This window comes from Thamnophis elegans, chromosome 11 (assembly GCF_009769535.1).
Source record: "Thamnophis elegans isolate rThaEle1 chromosome 11, rThaEle1.pri, whole genome shotgun sequence".
NCBI classification, from domain to species: Eukaryota; Metazoa; Chordata; class Lepidosauria; order Squamata; family Colubridae; genus Thamnophis; species Thamnophis elegans.
In genome coordinates, this window is record NC_045551.1 from 44,046,154 (window position 1) to 44,067,117 (window position 20,964).

At 40.8% G+C, this 20,964-nt stretch overlaps 1 protein-coding gene across 1 annotated transcript in view; it reads left to right on the forward strand.

Moving 5' to 3' along the window:
* TM9SF2 (transmembrane 9 superfamily member 2) overlaps positions 1-20,964 on the forward strand; it is a 39,554-nt gene that overhangs the window by 14,582 nt on the left and 4,008 nt on the right. Inside the window, exons 8-16 of the mRNA XM_032226381.1 lie at positions 1,609-1,688; positions 1,779-1,887; positions 11,042-11,174; positions 11,978-12,097; positions 13,081-13,138; positions 13,699-13,858; positions 14,493-14,644; positions 17,093-17,204; positions 18,531-18,702. Of these exons, the coding sequence (XP_032082272.1) occupies positions 1,609-1,688; positions 1,779-1,887; positions 11,042-11,174; positions 11,978-12,097; positions 13,081-13,138; positions 13,699-13,858; positions 14,493-14,644; positions 17,093-17,204; positions 18,531-18,702 (1,096 nt within the window). The remainder of the gene's footprint in view (positions 1-1,608; positions 1,689-1,778; positions 1,888-11,041; positions 11,175-11,977; positions 12,098-13,080; positions 13,139-13,698; positions 13,859-14,492; positions 14,645-17,092; positions 17,205-18,530; positions 18,703-20,964) is intronic.

The following is a 20,964-nucleotide window of genomic DNA, read 5'->3' on the forward strand; positions in this document are numbered from 1 at the left end:
TCTGATTAAGCTGTTTATTCATCCAAGGCATCAAACAGCAGGGCAAACTAATTAGCTGTGATTTGATAGTTATACTCTATTGGGGGTGCTGTATTGTTGGAAATTTTCAACAAGATATTGAACAATCATTTGCTGGGATGGCATAAAGTCTTCTGCCTTAGGCAAGGGGTTGGAGTAGAATACCTCCAAGGCAGGGGTGGCTTGCTGTTGGCATTACTGCCGGTTCAGTGCATGCACAATTTTGCTTCTTTCTGTTTCTTTCTGTCTAATTTATATAAAGGTAGTTCTCGATTTATGACTACAATTGAGCCCAAAATGTCATTGCTAAGAGAGTCAGTTGTTAAATGAGTTTTGCTCCATTTTACAACCTTTCTTGCCATGTTGTTAGAGTGACTTACTTAAGATGTTAAATTAGTAACATGGTTGTTAAATAATCTGGCTTCACTATTGACTTTGCTTGTCAGAAGATTGCAAAAGGTGATCACATGACCATCATAAATAGGAACCAGTTGCCAAGCATCTGACCATGGGAATCCTGTAATGGTCATAAGTGTGAAAAACAGTCATAACTCTTTTTTTTCAGTGCCGTTAAAACTTCAAACCGTCACTAAAGAAATGATTGTAAATCGAGGACTACCTGTAGTTGATTTATGTGTTCACCAAACTCACAAATTATGACTCTGGATGCTAAGATTAAACTAAAATCAAAACCAACCAGCAATGTAAATTCAATGGAGAAAAAATACGAGGCATAAACCTTTTAGATGTTGTAAGCAGGGTCACCCAGTATATTGGCTCAATAGCTGGAGGAAAAGCCAGATCTTCAAGACTATATTAAAGGCCCGCAGGATTAGAAGAATCAACACCTCTGAGATATTCGGTACTGTGGTGCTTCCTAGGATTCTCCAAGGAAATGGTTTTATACAAAGGGCTCAGAGCACGCCCATCTGGTCAAATCTCATGGGATGGACAGAAATAGTAGACAATACATTGTGCCACAAAGGGCGGTATATGTGGTAACCATCACTTTGAATTGCAACTAGAAGCTTTCTAGAGGCAGGCAGCTCACAAAGTAGCGGTGTGCCTATTAACTGGCTGCACTGCTGCATTCTCAACTATTTGCAGCTTCTAATGATCTTCAAGAGCAGCTCTCTGTAGAGCACTTTATAGTAGTCAAACCAGGGAGTGACCAAGGTATCTCAGAAAATAGAACGATAACCCCATTTTGTGATAATAAAGACAATAGAATATCAATATTTTTCTGTCTTTGTGTCCTCACTCAGTACACCTTGGTATATCCACATTACACTTTGCTTTGCAAATTGTGCTGCTTCCAATGTATTTCTGGGACAATTTAAGATACTGGCTGCTATCTATGAAACCTTTCATGGCATCAGCTGTTCTGTTTAAAAATGTGTTTTTAATGGTTTGGGCCAGCATGAATTCAGACAAAATTTTGGGAGCAACAAAGATTAAAATCTATTGGGAGGTAAAGTTTTTGAAATCCTGAAAAAATGATTTTCATTTGTTCTTTTGCAATATTTTCTATTCTCTCAAAACCCAGAAATCTATTTTTAAAATTTTAAGATGAATAATTTATTTTTTCAGGAAAATAAAGAAATCAGGTGGGCATCCAGATGGGATTACATTTTAGAATCCATGTCTCACACGCACATACAGTGGTTTAGGTAAGGCCTACTTTAATTTTATAATTCAAACAATTTTATAGCTAGATATACAAATGAACAATTATAATAGCAGTTTGCCTTGTTTTCCAGTATAATGAATTCGCTGGTGATTGTCCTTTTCCTTTCTGGAATGGTAGCTATGATCATGCTAAGAACTCTGCATAAGGACATTGCAAGATATAACCAAATGGACTCTACAGTAAGAATACAATTGTTCTGGAAAATTCCCTCCTTCCTTCCTTCCTTCCTTCCTTCCTTCCTTCCTTCCTTCCTTCTTTCCTTCCTTCCCTCCCTCCCTCCCTCCCTCCCTCTCTCCCTCCCTCCCTCCATCCCTCCTTGCCTCCCTCCCTCCCTCCATTCTTCTTCCATCTCTTCCATCTTTCAAACTTTAAAGCAGCAAGGTCTCACATTGTATATTTAGGTATTTAATTTATTTTCATAGCTGAAGGACGAATGATGACTTGATGAGGTAATCCAAGTGGATGCAACCACATTTTCTTACAGGGATTACAAAGTGTAGTATTAAATCAGGCTAGGTTTTTTTCAGAGATGAGTGTCTGCTTTGGTATGTAAGGCTTAAACAAAAGCTTTTTGTTTTTCTACTCCAAACACCAGGAAATTGCATTACTGTTCTCAGTTATTTATTGTTGAAATTTATTGATGTGCTTTCTGAAAGCTGCAAAAAAGGGGGGCTTTAGGGTTAACCACCCTGATAGATTAGATGACATAAAATAGCATGCTATATGTTTAATACTTTCTAATTAATAGTTCTAACATAATATGAGTGCTTTTTCCTCAGTGAGACTTTGTTTTATATACATATATTTGCAATCACACTGTTATGTGGACTATGTCCAATTAACTTTATTTTAGCTCAGCTCAGTTGTATAGAGGCAATTGCTTTGATTGTATATTAGCTCTTCTCGAATTGCATAAAAGCATTTGTTTAATAGTAAACTTTAGTAATAGAATTTTGTGTAATATTTAATTTTTAAATAAAAAATAGTATGGGCTATGGGCTTGATTCAGTTTTCATGGACATGCATATTAATAGAGAATATATTATTTGTTGTACCATCATCCCCTTCAGCTGTGAAAAAAGCATTGAAGGATGTGTCAGTTGGCAACATCTTTCTTCTCTCCCTTTTGGTTACTTTTTGTCTCAGATATAATTTTTAAAAATGAAATTAGTCATTTGAAGAACAATCTCCTTTTTTGCTATGTTTATTAAATAACATCTAAGAGTTGGTTTATGATTATGTTGCATCCACAATTTAGGGGAACTGGTGGGCCCATTTGAAAGGTTGAAGTTCAACCACCATGGAGAATGTGACCAGTTTACCAGAAGACAAACTCAAATGAAGCTAACAGTTTCCCCAGATTTCTACTTGTAAGGAATTAGAAATGAGAGTCTGGGCTCCAAAAAGCAAATCTCATATTTGTGCTTATATAAGCAGACATATTCCTAAATGAAACAAGTTTCATGACTGCTGTTTGAGTGGAAAGTCAGATACAAATGGAAGGGAGTATTTAACAGTAGGAATTCAACCTGGATATACTCGTAGAAGCACATCCCCTCCCAAAGACAAGCAAAAGTGTAAATCATGCATGCTGGAAATATAAACAGACAGTAATGGTATGTGGGAATGATTCTGGGAGACTGAAGAAATGCTGCCTAGGGAATGGTCAGATAAGAGAGAGCATAGCCCAGGGGTCCCCAACCTTTGCAGCCCAGCGGCAGGGGGAGGAGAGGGGATCTGGGCCATGTGAACAGCAGGCTGGCACACGCATGCAGCCATTGTGTGAGTGGTGGGCCAGCACACATATGCGCAGAGTGACTTGCATGAGTGGCAGATCACCAGGCACATGCACAATTTCCTGCCAGCTGGCAATTCACATAAGTTGAGTTCTGCACAAGATGGATAAAAATTGATTTTTTTAAAAAAACAAAAACAAAATAATTGATTTTTTTATTTAAAACAGATGTTTTCTATTTTTATCAAATGTTTTTTATTTTTATCAAATTTATTTTAATAAAATGCTTTTGGAGTAAAAATCTATTTAAAGATAGTTTTCTATTTAAGATACATTAATAATTTAGTTTATTCAGCATGAAATGGAGCTTAGTTATGTAGCATGAGGCTGTATATTCTGCAATTTTGGGACTGTCGGTTAGTCAGCAGCAGGTCAGAAGGAGCCACTGCGGGTCAGAGATGACAGTTGCTCTTTAAAAATTATGATTTAAATCAAGCCTTTTTACTAGTGATTTTAAATCAAATTTAAATTTAAATCGTGATTTAAATCAACTTAATTTAAATCAAAGCCACCATGGTTTTGCATGCATGCACATGTGTTCAGCTAACCACATATGTGGCTCTATTCCAAATGGGCATGGCCTGGTAGTGAGCTACGGCCAAACAGTTGGAAACCGCTGGCATAGCCCACAGATGCAGGGTGGGCAGGGCAAGAGGCTTAGAAGGGACCTCCCTAAGTTATTTGAGCTGTAAATGTGAGAGCAGGAGAATTATGAGCCATCATGTGCCACGGTGGCGCAGTGGTTAGAGTGCAGTACTGCAGGCTACTTCTGCTGCCTGCTGGCTGCCTGCAATTTGGCAGTTCAAATCTCACCAGGCTCAAGGTTGACTCAGCCTTCCATCCTTCTGAGGTCGGTAAAATGAGAACCCAAATTGTTGCAGCCAATATGTTGAACTCTGTAAACCGCTTAGAGAGGGCTGTAAACCACTGTAAAGCGGTATATAAGTCTAAGTGCAATTGCTATTGTACTTGATAGAATTGTACAAATCAGATTTCATAGGCAAATCAGGAAAAAGGAGAAAAATTATATGGAATAGGATCCATGTGTGGGCTGAGGAACATATCTGCAGATACCCTAGTAGTCTACCAATCTTGGGGATCTCAAGTTGTTTTAATTATTTATTTCATTGATTGCTATACCTGTTCATCTCAATAAGTGACTCAGGGTGGCATATATCATTAAAAAAATGCTGTTGTGATTCTGGAATGATGCCAAACACATGCTGAGTATCAGTGCTAAGGGAAAGCACAGTGATTTGTGTCCCAGGTTTAGCCATTTACCATGGAAACTCACATTCTTGCTTGTAGGACAAGTTGAAAACTTTTTATCTTTGCGTGTTAATAAAAAAGAATTCTGAGATTCATATATAATAGACTTCTGATGCATGCTTTTGAATGCTTGGAGAAGCTTGTATTCTCCAAAGTTGGTGGAGAGAGCAAGTAATTAACTCAGCCAGTAATCAATAGGACTGAGTCTACTGATTTGACGTCATAGCCTCTGAGGAGAGTCCTCCCGCTTTTTTAGACTCAGTTTGATTGGGACTGGCTGTGCTAATTGCTCTCTCCTCAACTTAATTAATTAAAATTTCTGAATTGACTATCTAAAGCAGTATTAATTGGCTTCTGACCTAAAAATTTCTATCAAAAAGCTTCCTGACCTCTAAATTACCTAGTGGAAGGCAGGATCATCGAGGACATTTCCTCTTGGAGCCAGGGCTCTTGGATAGCCCAGGGCTTCTGCTGCGAAGTGCGGCCAGGAGAGTTTTTCTTTCGAGGCTTCCCGGTTTTCTCCTGCGGCTTGAAGAAGCTCTTTTTTATTCAGCGCTGCCTGGCACTGGCCATTGGAGGCCACGCTTAGCGCCCCTGTTCTTGCTGGCTCTCCCTCGCTGCTGAACACCTCTGCCAAAGTGCTGCTGCCACTAAACGTCGCCGTTAATCGCTGCTGCTAGACACCGCTGCCTCCTCCTGCAGTGCTGCTGCTCCCTACACTGCCTCTGCAGCCTCTTCTCAGGGCCCTCATTGCCCTCCTTGCATCTGCGGCCTCTTCAGCCTCATGGCACCTGACCCATAAGCTTTTTAGCCTCAGTGGCCATTTTGTTTTGGCACAAACATCTCTGGTGGCCATTTTGGTTCTTCTCTTCAGATCAACAAGGTCGTGAGTACAGACCATGGCCTCTTCTCCTGCCCAAGAGCCACAGGCCCCTCCACCCACCTAGGCCCCTAATCCTTCCACCAGCTCTCCTGTGCCAAGGGCCGATAGGCGCAGGCCTTTCCCAGAGGCTCCTCCTAATGAGCCCCCTGCTAAGGACCCCAGGCCTAGTCTCAGGACCACAACTAACTCACCTTCACAGGAAGATGACACTATCCCACAGACTCCTCCCAAGAACTCCAACGGCAAGACCAAACATACAGAGCCCCATCCTTTCCAGGCCCAAATGCCTGTTGAGCCTAGCCCTCCTCTTGACTTTCAATCGGATTCGGATTTCTCCCCTACAGCGTCTATTATCCAACATGAAGAGGCCAGGGCCACAGGCGACCAGGCCGGCAATGGGGAGGAGTTGGAGGGTGACGGGAGTCTTACTCTGGACGAGGGTATTGCGTCTCAGAGGGATGCCTCTCCTCCATTCAGGCCTCTACCTTACACCCCTGACATAGCTACTATCATTTCAGATGCCATCGAACGGGGCATAGCAGCAGGTCTTAAACAGAGGTCTTCTACCCATTCCATTCCTCACAGGTCTTCTTCTCCAGTTCCAGACGCAGGAATGGTGACCTCTCGGTGTCTTCATTGCATGACATGCCTGAGATCTCCAACCAACCATCAGTTTTTGGAGAGGAGGAACATCCTGCGTGAGATTTGGATCTTTCTGAGGATGATGGTCTTCCCCCAGACCCACCTACTTTTATAGGTCTCTTTAAACCCACTGTCTTTCCGTCTCTTCTCTTTAAGGCCAAGAAGATCGCTGGCATCCCCTCCCCCAAGACTTCTCAGGAATCAGAGACGGACAAGACGTACACCACTAACCCTCTCTTCATCCAGCCCAAGGTGGAAAGGGAGGCAATTCCCTCGCCCAGACTCTTCATAGACGTTGTCCAGAACCAGTGGGTGTCACCAGGTAGAGGCCCTCTCCCCAACATCCTGGACAAGCGCCTGTATAATGTGGGACCTGAACTCTCCAAGGATCTTGAGGTACCCTCCGTTGACTTACCTGTAGTGAGTTTGTCCTCTCCTAATGCGGCCTCAGCATCCCCTGGGGAGGCTCTTCATCCCAAGGACAAAAGACTTGAGCAAACCCTGGTCAAGGGGCATCAGGCCACTGCATGGGTTGTTCGAGCAGCAACATCAGCCTCCTCCTTTAGTCGTTCGGCTCTCCTATGGCTGAGACAACTTCAAGAGTGACCCCCTGCCCAGGATTCTAAGCCTGCAGGGACATTAATAAATTGAAGGCGGCCCTAGAGTACACCGCAGATGCTTCCTTGGACGCGGCCCATTTTGCGTCCAAATCCATAGCGTCCTCCGTTACTTTCTGCTGGCTCCTCTGGTTCAAGCAGTGACAGGCAGAGACCCGGGCCAAGTGGAGGCTTGTCTCCTCTTCCTATTCTACCTCTTCTCTTTGATCCTCCCCTAGAACCACTACTAGTGGAGTCTAAGGATAAATGGAAGGTCCTGCAACCAGCCACTAAAAAACAGGACAGTCGGAATCAGTCCTTTTATTGTAGGCAGCTCTTTGGTGGGCAGGAAGGGGTTCCTCCAACTCCCGTCCACAACAACAGGGACCTTCCTTCTCTAATAGGTCAAGCAGAAATAACCAGAGATTTTATCCCAGAAAACCCTTCAGGGACAATTCCAACCCTCCTTCAAGAAGCAGAAGTGACTGCCTGGAGGATCTCCTAATCGAGGGATGTCTGGTGGCCTTCGCGGATCGCTGGGATGACATCACCAACGACACATGGGTCAAGTCCACCATCAGATTCGGCCTAACCTTGGACCTGTGATCCAGCCCTCTGAACACTTTGTCACATGTCCGATCTCCAGGGATCCTCACAAGAGGCTCCTTGTGGAACAAGTCATCCTTTATCTGCTCCACATTCGGGCCATTCAACCTGTGCCTCCAGGCCAGGGTGGATGGGGTTTTTGCTCTCATCTCTTTATCGTGCCAAAGTCTTCGGGAGTCTGGAAAGCAATCCTCGATCTCAAATTTCTCAACCGATTCATAAGATACAGGAGATTCAAAATGCACTCTCTCCTATCCATTCTGGAAAGTGTGCACAAAAACGATCTCCTCACCTCAGTGGACCTCACAGAGGCCTATCTTTATGTGCCCATCCACAAACAACACAGACGGTTCCTGAGGTTTGTCTACACAGGCAGTCATTTCCAATATTGGGCTCTCCTCTTCGGACTGTCCTCAGCTCCAAGGGTTTTCACCAAACTGCTTGCTGTCGTAGCAGCCAACCTACAAGGCAGACCTATATGGATATTGTACTATCTGGACGACATTCTTTTGCTGTCCAGTTCGCACAGTCAGGTTCTCCAGGATCTCCAGGCCACCATGCGGGTGCTTCAGCAACAGGGCTTCTCCATAAACCGAGAGAAGAGCCACCTTGTTCCCACCCCCCAGCTGGTTCACCAGGGAGCCTTCATAGATTCCTCTCAAGGGAATGTCTTCCTGTCTCTGGAGCGTCAGGTCAGCCTCAGGGACTTAGCCAACGAAGTGAGCAGGAAACATCTGGTTCCACTGCTCCAACTGTCTCAACTGTTAGGGAAAATGGTCTCATGCTTCTCCATCGTCCCGTCTTCACAGCTGCTACCTCCAGTGGTTTTTATTGCCGTACCAGAAGACCAACAGCAGTTGTTCCCTAGTGAAAGTCAGGTTGACTCCAGACATGATCCAATCTCTGGATTGGTGGGTCTCCCCGGCCCTCTCATAGGGGTCCTTCTTCAGGGAACCTCCACGACTTACAGTCACTACGGACGCGAGTCTGACGGGATGGGACGCTCACCTGGAGAATCAGGTGGCTCAAGGACTGGTCGGAATCTGACCTTACTCACAGTATGAATTGGCTGGAGTTGAGGGCAATTCATCTGGCCCTCCTCCACTTCCAATCATCGATTTGCAACTCCCACGTGCTGATTCGAACAGACAACATGACAGCCAAGGGGGGACGAGGGTCATATCGCTCATGGAATCTGCCTTTCGCCTAGGGACTTGGGCGGAAGCCAATCTTCTATCTCTACACACCAAATGTCAACTTGTAAAGCGTTCCCATGACTATTATCAGGTTGGCATTCAAGGGAGGATTCCATGCATACCTTAGGCCAGAGTTGGATCTCATATTTCTACAACCTACTTCCTGAATATGATCTATGACGCATGACAGAAGGGAGGAGATAGAGGGGTAAAGTTCAAACGCAATTAAGCAGAAGCCAGTTTTGGCTCCGCAGGAGTACACACCAGAATGTTGATCCTAATAAATGAATGGATTTCTTTTGAACTTTGTCTCGAGGCTCATAAATTAATTAGGTCATCTTCTGGGAACTTCACACAGAACAGATCTCAGGCATCGACAACATCTGGGCAGACTGGTTGAGCCGCACAACGATTGACCCTGCAGAATGGAGCTTGAATCATCACATCTTGTCCACCAGGTACGGGACTCCAGTGCTGGATCTATTCGCAACGGGCTCCAACAAACAGCTGCCCAGGTACTTTTCTTGTTGCACGACACCAGGCGCGGAAGGGATGGACACCTTAAGGTGCAGGTGGCCTCACGGTCTCCTGTACGCCTTCCCTCCCTTCCCCCTGATATAGAACGTGATTCGCAAAATGCTGGAGGAGGAGGTGGAGCTCATCCTAATTGCCCCTCATTGGCTGTGCCGACCCTCGTATGAGGACGTGGTCAATCTATCGGGTCCACCGTGGCGCCTTTCCATGACCAACTCCCTTCTTCATCAGGGATCCATTCACCATCCTGACCTCCACTTGCTCTGTCTAACCGCCTGGAGGCTGAGCGAGCGGCCTTGAAAGCGGCTAACTTTTCTGACAAAGTAATCTGGGCTATTCAGGCGTCTCGCTGCCCATCCACCAACAGAATTTACGAATCAACATGGCAAACATTCTCAACATGGTGCAGTTCTCGAGATGTCGCTGTCCAGGTTTCGGTAGCCCAAGTTTTGGAGTTCTTACAGCAGGGACTTGACAGAGGGCTTTTACTTAACACCCTACAGCGGCAGGTGGTGGCTCTCTCTTCGGTTCTTTCTCTACATCGTGAGGAGCCTCTTTCCTTGCACCCTCATGTCCATTGCTTCATCAGGGGTGCGTCTAACCTCAGCCCTCCAGTCACTCATCGCTTCCCTTCGTGGGATCTTGCCAAGGTCCTTGACTGCTGCACAGAACCACCTTTTGAGCCTCTTAGATCGGCCTCATTACAACACCTTACGTTGATAACGATCTTCCTGGTTGCTGTCACATCGGGTTTCAGATTTCCATCGGTCTCAAGATCTGACTCTTCTGAATTTCTGTCCCAACCCTACTCACAGGCTCGAACGCAAATGGCACACGCTGGATGTGCATCGTGCCCTCAAAATCTATATTACCAGGATGGCCGATTTCAGACACAGTGGGGTTCTTTTCATCTCTTTCCATCCCACCAATAAGGGGCTTAAAGCTTCTTCATCAATGGTAGGGCATTGGATCAGATCTGCCATCTCAAGGGCTTACCTAACTCATCACCTCACTTCTCCGACCAACATCACGGCACATTCAACACGCAGTCATGCTACTTCAGTGGCATGGACTACACAAGCCTCAGTAGAGGGAATCTGCAGAGCGGCCACTTGGACTACTCCGACTCCTTTTATCCGCCACTACCGGGTAGATAGATACGCTTCAGCAGATGTGGCTTTCGGAAGGCGGATACTTCAACAAGTGCTTCCTTCTTCTGACTCCTAGGCCAGTCATATGCCCTCCCAGGGACAAGCCTAGCTTTGGTACGTCCCATGCATGGCTGCTGTCTCCACCAACTGTGGAGAATGGGGCGTTGGTTCTTATCTGATACTCTCCTTCTCTGGGCAGGTGGCGACAGCAGCCATCCCCACCCTTTCTCTGTGCAGGCCTAGTTCGCAGAGGTGCAGTAGTATGGTGATCTGGAGAAATGAATTTCGAGAGCACAGCAGTATACTTATCTCCTTCGTCAAAGAAGCGGGAGGACTCTCCTCAGAGGCTATGATGTCAAATCAGTTGACTCAGTCCTATTGGTTACTGGCTGAGTTAACCCATGCATGGCTCCTGTCTCCACCTGTCGAGAGAAGGGGTGTATCAGGTAAGAACCAAGACCCCATTTCCCATTGTTTTGGACGATTATGTGAAATGATCAGGATAATTTTATTTATAGCACTCTTTGAATAAGTTGAAATATTATTGAAACTGAATAAATAAAATATTCCATATCTGAATCAATGACAGAGTTGGGAAACCTATAATTATGTAAATCAGCCAGATCATTGTAATATACTAAACTAATTATTTCTTTTTCAGGAAGATGCTCAGGAGGAATTTGGCTGGAAATTGGTTCATGGTGACATATTTAGACCCCCACGAAAAGGAATGCTGCTTTCTGTCTTTCTGGGTTCTGGAACTCAGATTTTAATTATGACATTTGTTACATTATGTAAGTGCAGTATGAATACTATTAAAATGCAGGTTCATTTTCAAAGTCTGAATTCTTTAAGTAGGATTTCAAGAATGCTCTGTGTTCTTAAGCTCTTTTTTCTCCTGGAAAGTAAAAGTTTTCTACTATCGCCCTTCCATTAATTTTAAAAACAACTACATTTAGAACTGTAAAAAATATATATATCATGCCATCTTTTGTCCCAAATTATTGCTTTCAACCAATCTGCAAAGCTAGCAATCTCTTTTAGTGCTAAGGATTACTAGTAACACTCCTTGTGCTCTGAAAGATCTGGCCTTGTGCAGAAGTGGGGGGTGGAATTGTAGGTGCTTCCATATATTTGCTAATGTCTAGAAACCAGCTCTTTTTGTCTCTTATTCCTGAATTTTATACAGTTCAGCTAATCATTGTGGGAATGTAAGAAAACATTGTAACCTTTTAAAATATTTAACTTGCGTGCCACCCATCTTGCCTTTTTCCTCTCGCCACTTGTCCTCCCCCTTTTTTGGGGATATGTATTCTGAGCTGTAGTCACATAAGCAATGTTTCTTAACATGGACGTCTTTAAAATTTATGGACTTCAATTCCCAGAATTCTCAGCCAAGTAATTGCCAGGGTTAAAAAAAAAACACCCACTGTTTTATGGACTGATTATCTTTCTTGGAAGTTTTTAGCTGTGGGTCTGGAAAAAATACTGTTTTACAAATTACTTGTAGCCATTCTGCCCTGTAGGTGTAGTTCAGGAAATTGGATGGAGCAATTCCATTTTAATCATCTCTCAAATGTGTGTCTACTTTGAACAGTCTTTGCTTGTCTGGGATTTTTATCCCCTGCAAATCGAGGAGCATTAATGACTTGTGCCGTGGTCTTGTGGGTGCTTCTTGGAACTCCGGCAGGTTATGTTGCTGCCAGGTTCTACAAATGTAAGTTTAAAACTTTATTTAATCTGACAGCACTTAAAATCATTAGTGTAAATTATCATCACAGCAGAGCATTTTCTTCTCTAATGTTTGCCTTCTGGCAAGATGGAGAAATGTTTAAGACTGAAGGCTGTATGCCAGTTTACATCGTTCTTCTAGCAAACTTTCAGGTTGGCTGGGTTATTTTGTAGAAATTCTGTCAGTTGTTCTCATTTTGATGTATTTGAAAGGAAGGGAAAGCTGTGGAAACTGACCACTCTTAGGTATGAAAATGAAGTTGTTGATGGCTTTTGAAGTTGCACTATGTTTGACATGTGATGCTTACATTGTTCTGTTGTTTTCTTTAGTATGGTGTCACTTGAAAGGAAGCGAAATACCATATTCACTTTATACTTTATGACACTTTGCTGAGTTCCTTGATCAGTGATTGTTTTTATTTTAATAGATATGCTGTGGAGGGAGTACATTGTGTCCATATGTGTTTGTAAGCCATTTTATTGAAAACAGTTTAGACTGAACTACACTATCCACAAATAAAAAATTAAAAGCCATGTAAATTATTTATTCATTCATTCATTCAATTTCTATAGTTGTCCAACTCAACCAAGTGACTTTGGGTGGCTTACAATTCTAAAATTCTAAAACAACATAAAATAAATAAATACACACAACAGCTATGATGATTAACCACCTAATAGAAATAAAGTTTCATCATTTAAAGTAGAAATATTAAACACTGTATGTAATGTTGAAATTTTCTTCTTTCTCTTTCTTGCTATGTTATTAAGCTGGATTTTAAAATATAATTTTCTCTGGCAAGTAAATTAACCTTTTGAATTGCTAAATTTGGAGAATAGGAGAAGAAAATAATTATTTCCTTAAAGTCATAATAATTCAATTTTTGCCTAACATATTCAGATGTGTTTGAGTATACCTCCACACTACATTTAACTGGTATTCTCTTTGTTGGCTTAATTTTTGTACAGCTTTTGGGGGAGAGAAATGGAAGACAAATGTTCTCCTAACAGCTTTCCTTTGCCCTGGGTAAGCAAATTCCTATGATTAATGTTAAATTATACACAAAATAATTAAGCTCACCTTAAATGTGTAAGTCCTCAATAGCATAAACAATATATCTGCATATCATAATACACCTGAGCTGTATATAATTTTTCTTTCTTTCTTTTTTAAAGTCTTGTTAAAGTCTTGATTAATAATATCAACCTGGAGAAATACTTTGTAAGACAATCCTGCTCCTCACTGACCCTTGGTTCTACTCCTTAGGCTGCTTTTCAGATCTCAGGATAGTTGGCCTTATGTGTTGTCATACACTATACAGCTCCTGTATTCCATATTTTGGCTTAATCACAGCAAGCAGTTGTCCCCTGAAGTGCAGAGATGACAGACAGACATTTGAAGCTATTTAGCTGAAATGTCAACTCCTGCTGGAGTTCAGTTCTATTCCATTAAGAGAAGTAGACTTTCTTGACCTATTTGCCTGATCTGTTCTGCCTGTGAATGTTGCTTAACGTTACATTAGACAAACTGTAATGTGATTTCAGTAACATAGAACTTCATCAGCTTTAAAATCTTCTCTCTTTTAGCATTGTGTTTGCAGATTTCTTCATCATGAATCTCATTCTTTGGGGAGAAGGGTCCTCAGCCGCCATCCCATTTGGCACTTTGGTTGCTGTTCTGGCACTTTGGTTTTGCATATCAGTACCATTGACTTTCATTGGGGCCTACTTTGGTTTTACAAAGAATGTAAGTGGCTTCACCTGAATACATTTTGTATCTTTGAGTTGTTTGCAAAATAAGTGCTGAGCCTCATCTCTCAAGAACATGTCGTCTCTATATGAAATGCTGTGTGTGTGTGTGTGTGTGTGTGTGTGTGTGTGTGTGTATTCAATTACACTATGTAAAAATAAAAAATAAAATTTTGATCATTACCTTTAAAGATAAATTACCTTACGATGTGGTGCAGGGTTTCTTCAGGAGTGAGATTGGTGGCATAAAAAATTAATAAAATAAACAAATCTAAAGCATGATCAGATTTCTGTGACATATACTTAGATTTCACTTGACCAGGCTATTTTGAACATGACATATTTTATTACATAAATTGTGTGGGAATTCAATTTACTTTCTATTTATTGTACTTTGAATGTACAATTGTAACTAGCTTTTAAGCAGATCTTTCTCAACCTTAGCAACTTGAAAATGTATGGATTTCAACTTCCAGAATTTCCCAGCCAGTGTACTGGTTGGAGATTTCTGGAAGTTGAAGTACACATATCTTCAAGCTGTTGAGGCTGAGAAACATTACTTTAGATTGTATGAAATACAGCTGAAATTACTGAGAACCAATTCCTTCTCTCCTTTTTTAATACCTCTAAAGGCCATAGAACATCCAGTCCGTACAAATCAGATTCCTCGCCAGATTCCAGAACAATCATTTTATACAAAACCACTTCCCGGGATTGTTATGGGAGGCATTCTGCCCTTTGGATGCATCTTCATACAACTTTTTTTCATTCTTAATAGCATATGGTGAGTTTTGAATACATTGCAGTGCATAACTATTTGTTTATTTGTTTTAGGTTTGCACCTATCTCTTGCATTTTTCTGTCCTTTTGTCATGCCCTCAGAACAGTTTCCTGTTGGGCAAAGAAAAGTGTTGTGAACATGTTACTCATACAGATATGTTTGTTATATAATGATAGCTTGAAGGACTGATTCATAAAAAGACCCTGCAGACCCTGAGTGTTACAATACCCCTGGTTCCCAGGGGTTCCAATATTCTGATGTGATGCAAATCTAACTTATCTGAGTGTCTTTATATTTGTGTATTTTAAAATCCGTAGACAACTTTGACTTAATTTACCAATCAGTGTCATTTTAATGGACGCAGATAATTAGAGCAGTGGTAGATGATCTTCCTTAGAACCAGATAAATGATGCTTGTTCCTTGTATTTGCAGTGACATTGTAGGAATTAATATAAACTGCTTTTCTTACTAATTGCTCATCAGTTATGGTCTTAGTCAGAACCATCATCACAGGACCAAGTGCTATCAGAGCCGTGGTGGCACTGTGGTTAGAATGCAGTACTGCAGGTTACTTCTGCTGACTGCCGGCTGCCAGCAGTTCGATTCTCACTGGTTCAAGGTTGACTTATCCCTCCGAGGTCAGTAAAATGAGGACCCAGTGAAGCAGCATATCAGCCTAAGTGCTATTGCTATCGCTGTTAACATTTGATGAATATTGATATGTTTAACTATACACATACCCCCAAACCATGCAGGTTACTTTATTAAAACAGTATAGAACTTATACTAAGGCTTTAAGTTCTCTGCAGGGTGATGTTCTTCTAAACAGAAAAAGAAAGAAATTTGTGTCTTTGAGTCTTTGTCCGATAACTGCTTAGACAGGTTTTTTTTTTTTAAATGATTTGCCATTGCTTGCTTCCAGCTGAGAGAGAGTCTGGCCTAAAGCCACCCAGCTGGCTTTGTGCCTAGAGTAGGATTAGACCTCATGATTCCCAGTTTTTGGTCCAGTTTAACCATGAAATAGTTACAGACAATGATCATGGGAAATATTCTTCCAGTCAGAATCCCTAGACCAGTAAATTGCAAGTGAGTTTCAAAGAGTGCTTATATAATCAGGAACAATAGCAGGTGTCCATAAAATATATATAAGGCTATAACTAATATCAGTCCCCACCCTTTGTTGTATAACATCATGAGTAACAATGTTCTAATCAGTTTAAAATAATAATGGATGTGATTATAACTTTGAGCATACAGTGAAATAAGTGAACCAGTTTGACAAACAGAACTTGTTGACTCAACGTAGATACTGGAATGTTTCACACCCATAAGAAAGAGAAAATATGAGATAAAACAAAAAGTTACTGTTAGCTGGATAAAAATATCATTTAGCATGTAAATATAATAAAGCAAAATATGATTAAAAGTCCAAGCTTTGCTAATGGACACTGGGGAATTCAATTTACTTTCTATTTATTGTACTTTGAATGTACAATTGTAACTAGCTTTTAAGCAGATCTTTCTCAACCTTAGCAACTTGAAAATGTATGGATTTCAACTTCCAGAATTTCCCAGCCAGTGTACTGGTTGGAGATTTCTGGAAGTTGAAGTACACATATCTTCAAGCTGTTGAGGCTGAGAAACATTACTTTAGATTGTATGAAATACAACTGAAATTACTGAGAACCAATTCCTTCTCTCCTTTTTTAATACCTCTAAAGGCCATAGAACATCCAGTCCGTACAAATCAGATTCCTCGCCAGATTCCAGAACAATCATTTTATTTCATACAGTGAAATAAGTGAACCATTTGGCAAACAGAACTTGTTGACTCAACGTAGATACTGGAATGTTTCACACCCATAAGAAAGAGAAAATATGAGATAAAACAAAAAGTTACTGTTAGCTGGATAAAAATATCATTTAGCATGTAAATATAATAAAGCAAAATATGATTAAAAGTCCAAGCTTTGCTAATGGACACTGGGGAAAATGGGGAAGATCCCAAGCAGAAAGAGGATGTGCACCTTCACCATAGTTACTCTTTGTGAGGCCTGTATACCTTAATAGTTAGGCTTGTGGGTTGCTAGCCACAAGGGATAAAGGAAAAACTATACTTCAACAAGACCACTTAATCAGCATAGCCCAAAAAGAACAAAGAAAGCAAACACAAGACACTAGAAACAAGAATTGAATCTATATAATCAAATGTGGTGATAATATCATACAAAAAACAACAACGAAGGCAAGTCAGCTAAGGAACTCACTACAAAGCAAAGTGAAAGCTATAGCACACTAAAAAACAACCAGATCACCTGGATGAAACACCTGTTATCTCATCAGGAGAGGCCAAAAGCTGAGTCGCATTTATTAGGAAGTTCAGATTTTAAAGGCCAAGTGCTTGCTTGCTACAGTATGAATCCTGTTTAATTTAAACTTCTGTTTTCCAGGTCTCATCAGATGTATTACATGTTTGGTTTCTTGTTTCTGGTGTTCATTATTTTGGTTATTACATGTTCTGAGGCTACTATTCTACTTTGCTATTTCCATTTATGTGCAGAGGTAAGTTTTACAAATAGGTTGTCACAAGGTAATCTATGTTTTGCTGTGTTAATTAAAATAACAAGATAAGAAAAGAGGATGCATTTTCTACTGCAGAGGGAGACTTTAAAGACTTACATAGGGACAGTGTTGTGGGGCTAGAAAAATTAAGAACATGAGATGGGGGAAGGAAAAAATATTGCCCAAGTATGAAGAAGTTTGTTCTTTGCAGCTGGGAATAGTATCTGCAGAATGAATGCTTAATCACTGAACTTGAATGCTATATTCCACAGATATAAAAGAATACCATATTTTTCAGAGTATAAGATGCACCGGAGTATAAGATGCACCAAGATTTTGAAGAGGCAAATTTAAAAAAAAGCTTTTGCACTCTGCAGACCTCCCAAAAATGGCCCCTTTTTTGTGAAAACAGGCCCGTTTTTTGTTTTAAAAAGGGCATGCATAGCCTTTAGGAGGCTTATAGAGTGCTCCTGGGGGCTGGGGGGGGGAGAAATGAGCAAAAAACGGCCCACTTTTCGCTCATTTCTGCCCTCCCCAGCCACTAGGAGAATTCTGGAAGCCGCCTAAAGGTTATGCATTGCCATTTTGATGAAGGGGGCGGGGTTTCGGGAGGCCAAAAATGCTGTATTCAGTGTATAAGACGCATCCAGATTTTCACCCTCTTTTTTGAGGGAAAAAGGTCCGTCTTTGTTCAAACACCCTAAACTAGATTTTACTATGGCTTGGTGAGATTAATACAATCTGGTTTGCACATAACACTAAAACACATATCAAGCCAGAAACAAACCACATTACATTTGATTTGTAAACCAGATTTAGATTTGTGTGTGAGCCATACCTTTTATGATCTTACTAGAACAGAAGAACAGAGAATCAGAAATTGTCTGTCATAGTTGAAACTGTTGAATAAATAACATCTAAGATACATTTTGTTTTGTTTTGTTTTGCCAATTAAATCAAAAGCCCCAAGTACAGATTTGCAAATATTATATAGAAGAGGATATATTCTCAATCATGGATTACATTTTCACAGGCAGGAAAGCCTCTAACTCTGTGTCATAAATAATCTTACTTTCATCTCTGATCAACATTCCTTCACTGTTATATAAATATTATAAAATGTTCACCCTTTTAACGCTACATTTAGCTATAACGGAGAAGGTGTCTTTTAACAGGATAATTGGTGTCCTCTTTAAAAGTTCTAAAGAGCGGGGTGTTCAGCATAACTTGGAATGTGATGTTATAAAATAGATTTAACTGCCCCTGAGCCCTCTGCATTTTTAGAAGCCTTTCTAACGTTTACACCTGTTTCTCTCTTTGTTGTAGGACTACCACTGGCAGTGGCGCTCCTTTCTTACGAGTGGTTTTACTGCTTTTTATTTTCTAATATATGCAGTGCATTACTTCTTTTCTAAGCTTCAGATTACGGGTACAGCAAGCACCATTTTGTACTTTGGCTACACCATGATAATGGTCCTGATCTTCTTCCTTTTTACAGGTAATATTGCTCGATAAACAAAATGCCTGCAGAAACACTAAACTGGTAACTGATTTGAAACTGAGGACGTGATGAAGCCAGACACTGTATATCAAACATTTTTATTTCAGATTAAAGCCCTGTGTGTAATCTAGAAATTTTGCACATGTGTGCTGTGGATCACATCTTCTGAAATCAGGCCAGGGATAAGTTAGTATTTATGCTTTAAGTTTAGGTTCTCAAGATTTTTAATTTGGCTGTCAAATAGCCACTTTTCATTTTGATTCTTGTTTTACAGCCTGGGCTGCATCACACAATACATTTAATTGGAGTCATGGCTAAAGTTGTGAAATGTTTTAAAATATAATTTTAGTTCCATAAGACAAAACCCCTAAAAACACAATAGCTTTATAATTTCTGGGTGGGAATGGTTCTTCAAATCTCCTGCAATACAGATAGTCCTTGAATGACAACCTCCGTTGTGCCCAACATTTCCGTTGCTAAGCGAAACATTTGTTAAGTGATTCCCGCCCCCCCCCCCCAATTTTACAACCTATCTTGCAACAGTTGTTAAGTAAATCACTGCAGCTGTTAAGTTACTAATACAGTTACAATGAATCTGGTTTCCCCAATGACTTTGCTTAAAAGAAAGTTGTAAAAGAGGATCACATGACCCCAGGATACTGCAACCAACATTAATGAGTCAGTTGCCAAGTGTCCAGGTTTTGATCACGTGACCATCGGGCGGCTGCAAAGGTCATAACTGTGAAAAATTGCTATAAGTCCCTTTTTTCAGTGCTGTTGTAACTTTGAATGGTCACTAAATGACTTGTTGTATGTCGAGGACTACCTGTAGTGCTAGGATCTTTTTTGTAGTCAATATGCTTTAGTGTTCATACCTTGAATTGTTGTTGTACTGTATTGTATCTGCTCTGTTAGTTGCTATGTGCAGGCAAGCTAGTTGGACAATTCTTGAAAGGTAAGTTAATGCCATCACTTTGACTTGGTAAATGTAGATTCTTTTTGTCTTACAATGCAGCAGACTCCCAACTATTTTTAGAATTATGAATACTTGAAAGTAAGCTGATAATATGCCCTGTGTTTAAATAGAGACATACCGCTTTATAAAACACATTCTTAAATTTTTTATCAGGCAAATGTAATAATACTTAGAACTATAAAAGAAGGTGTGCAATTAATGCAGACAGCTGCTGATGCTGATGCTACCACAACTACTATACTTACAAGTGAATAAAAAATGTTCAATTAGCGTATGAGACTAATTTGACTCTCCTAGAAGGGGAAAAAAATCTTTTTCAGATTTTATGTTGAGTCCTTGCTAAGGATATCCGTAAGATATGGTAAAATAAAGTCAAGATGGCAATATGGCAATGTGATTGAAGCTTTGCCTGGTTTCTGTGGGTGAGGCACATAAAAAAGGGCCCAAGTTTTGATTGCATTATGGGTTGCTTTTTGCCTCTTGCCTTTTTTGAGTACACCTGTGGAGACACCTTTGCTTTGGTACCACAAGAGACTTGGCAACAGTGAATCTTCTGCTAATTCACCATATTGAATTAAATACCAATCATATATTGGATTTCTTTGTTCCCACAACCCACCTGCATTGTTCATGAGGAAAAAAAGGTTGGTACATGAAAAAGCACATCATAAATTTCACGAGGCTAAAACGAAACATCCGAGGATATTCGGTCCTAGAGGCATTTAAGTTCCTGTCAAGTTGATATAAAAGCCAAACCAAGGACCTCCTAATTGCTGTATCCAAATGATTATATTGCTGCTTACTCATCTGTTTAAAATGGTCAGCCTCAAGAAGGGTTTTGATGGTGCCCTGCTGTCACAGCAGTAGAGCACATGCTTGGGGCATTTGCTTCTCATATGGCATTCTGGGTCATTGATCTGACACAGCAAGCAAGTTGCTGGAAGCTACGCGACAAATCCAATTCACAGCTAGGTCCACAACTGTGTCTTTGACATAGTAAATGAATCTGTTCAACATCAGTGGCTGAGCTAATATGAAAAAAAAATCAATGCGATATTCAGTTTTTGCTGAAATATTTATAACGCGTAAAAACTATTGTGAATTTTCAAACCCTCCAAACTGCCATTAAACGTACATGACACATGAGGCTATTTGGGAACAAAAGGGAATGGTGCTTGTCCTTAATCTATTATTCTGAAATTAGTAATTTACTCATTGCTTTCTGCTATATGAAGCGGGAACTTTAGAATTTCTGCATATTCTGCAAAGGAGATCTGAAATGC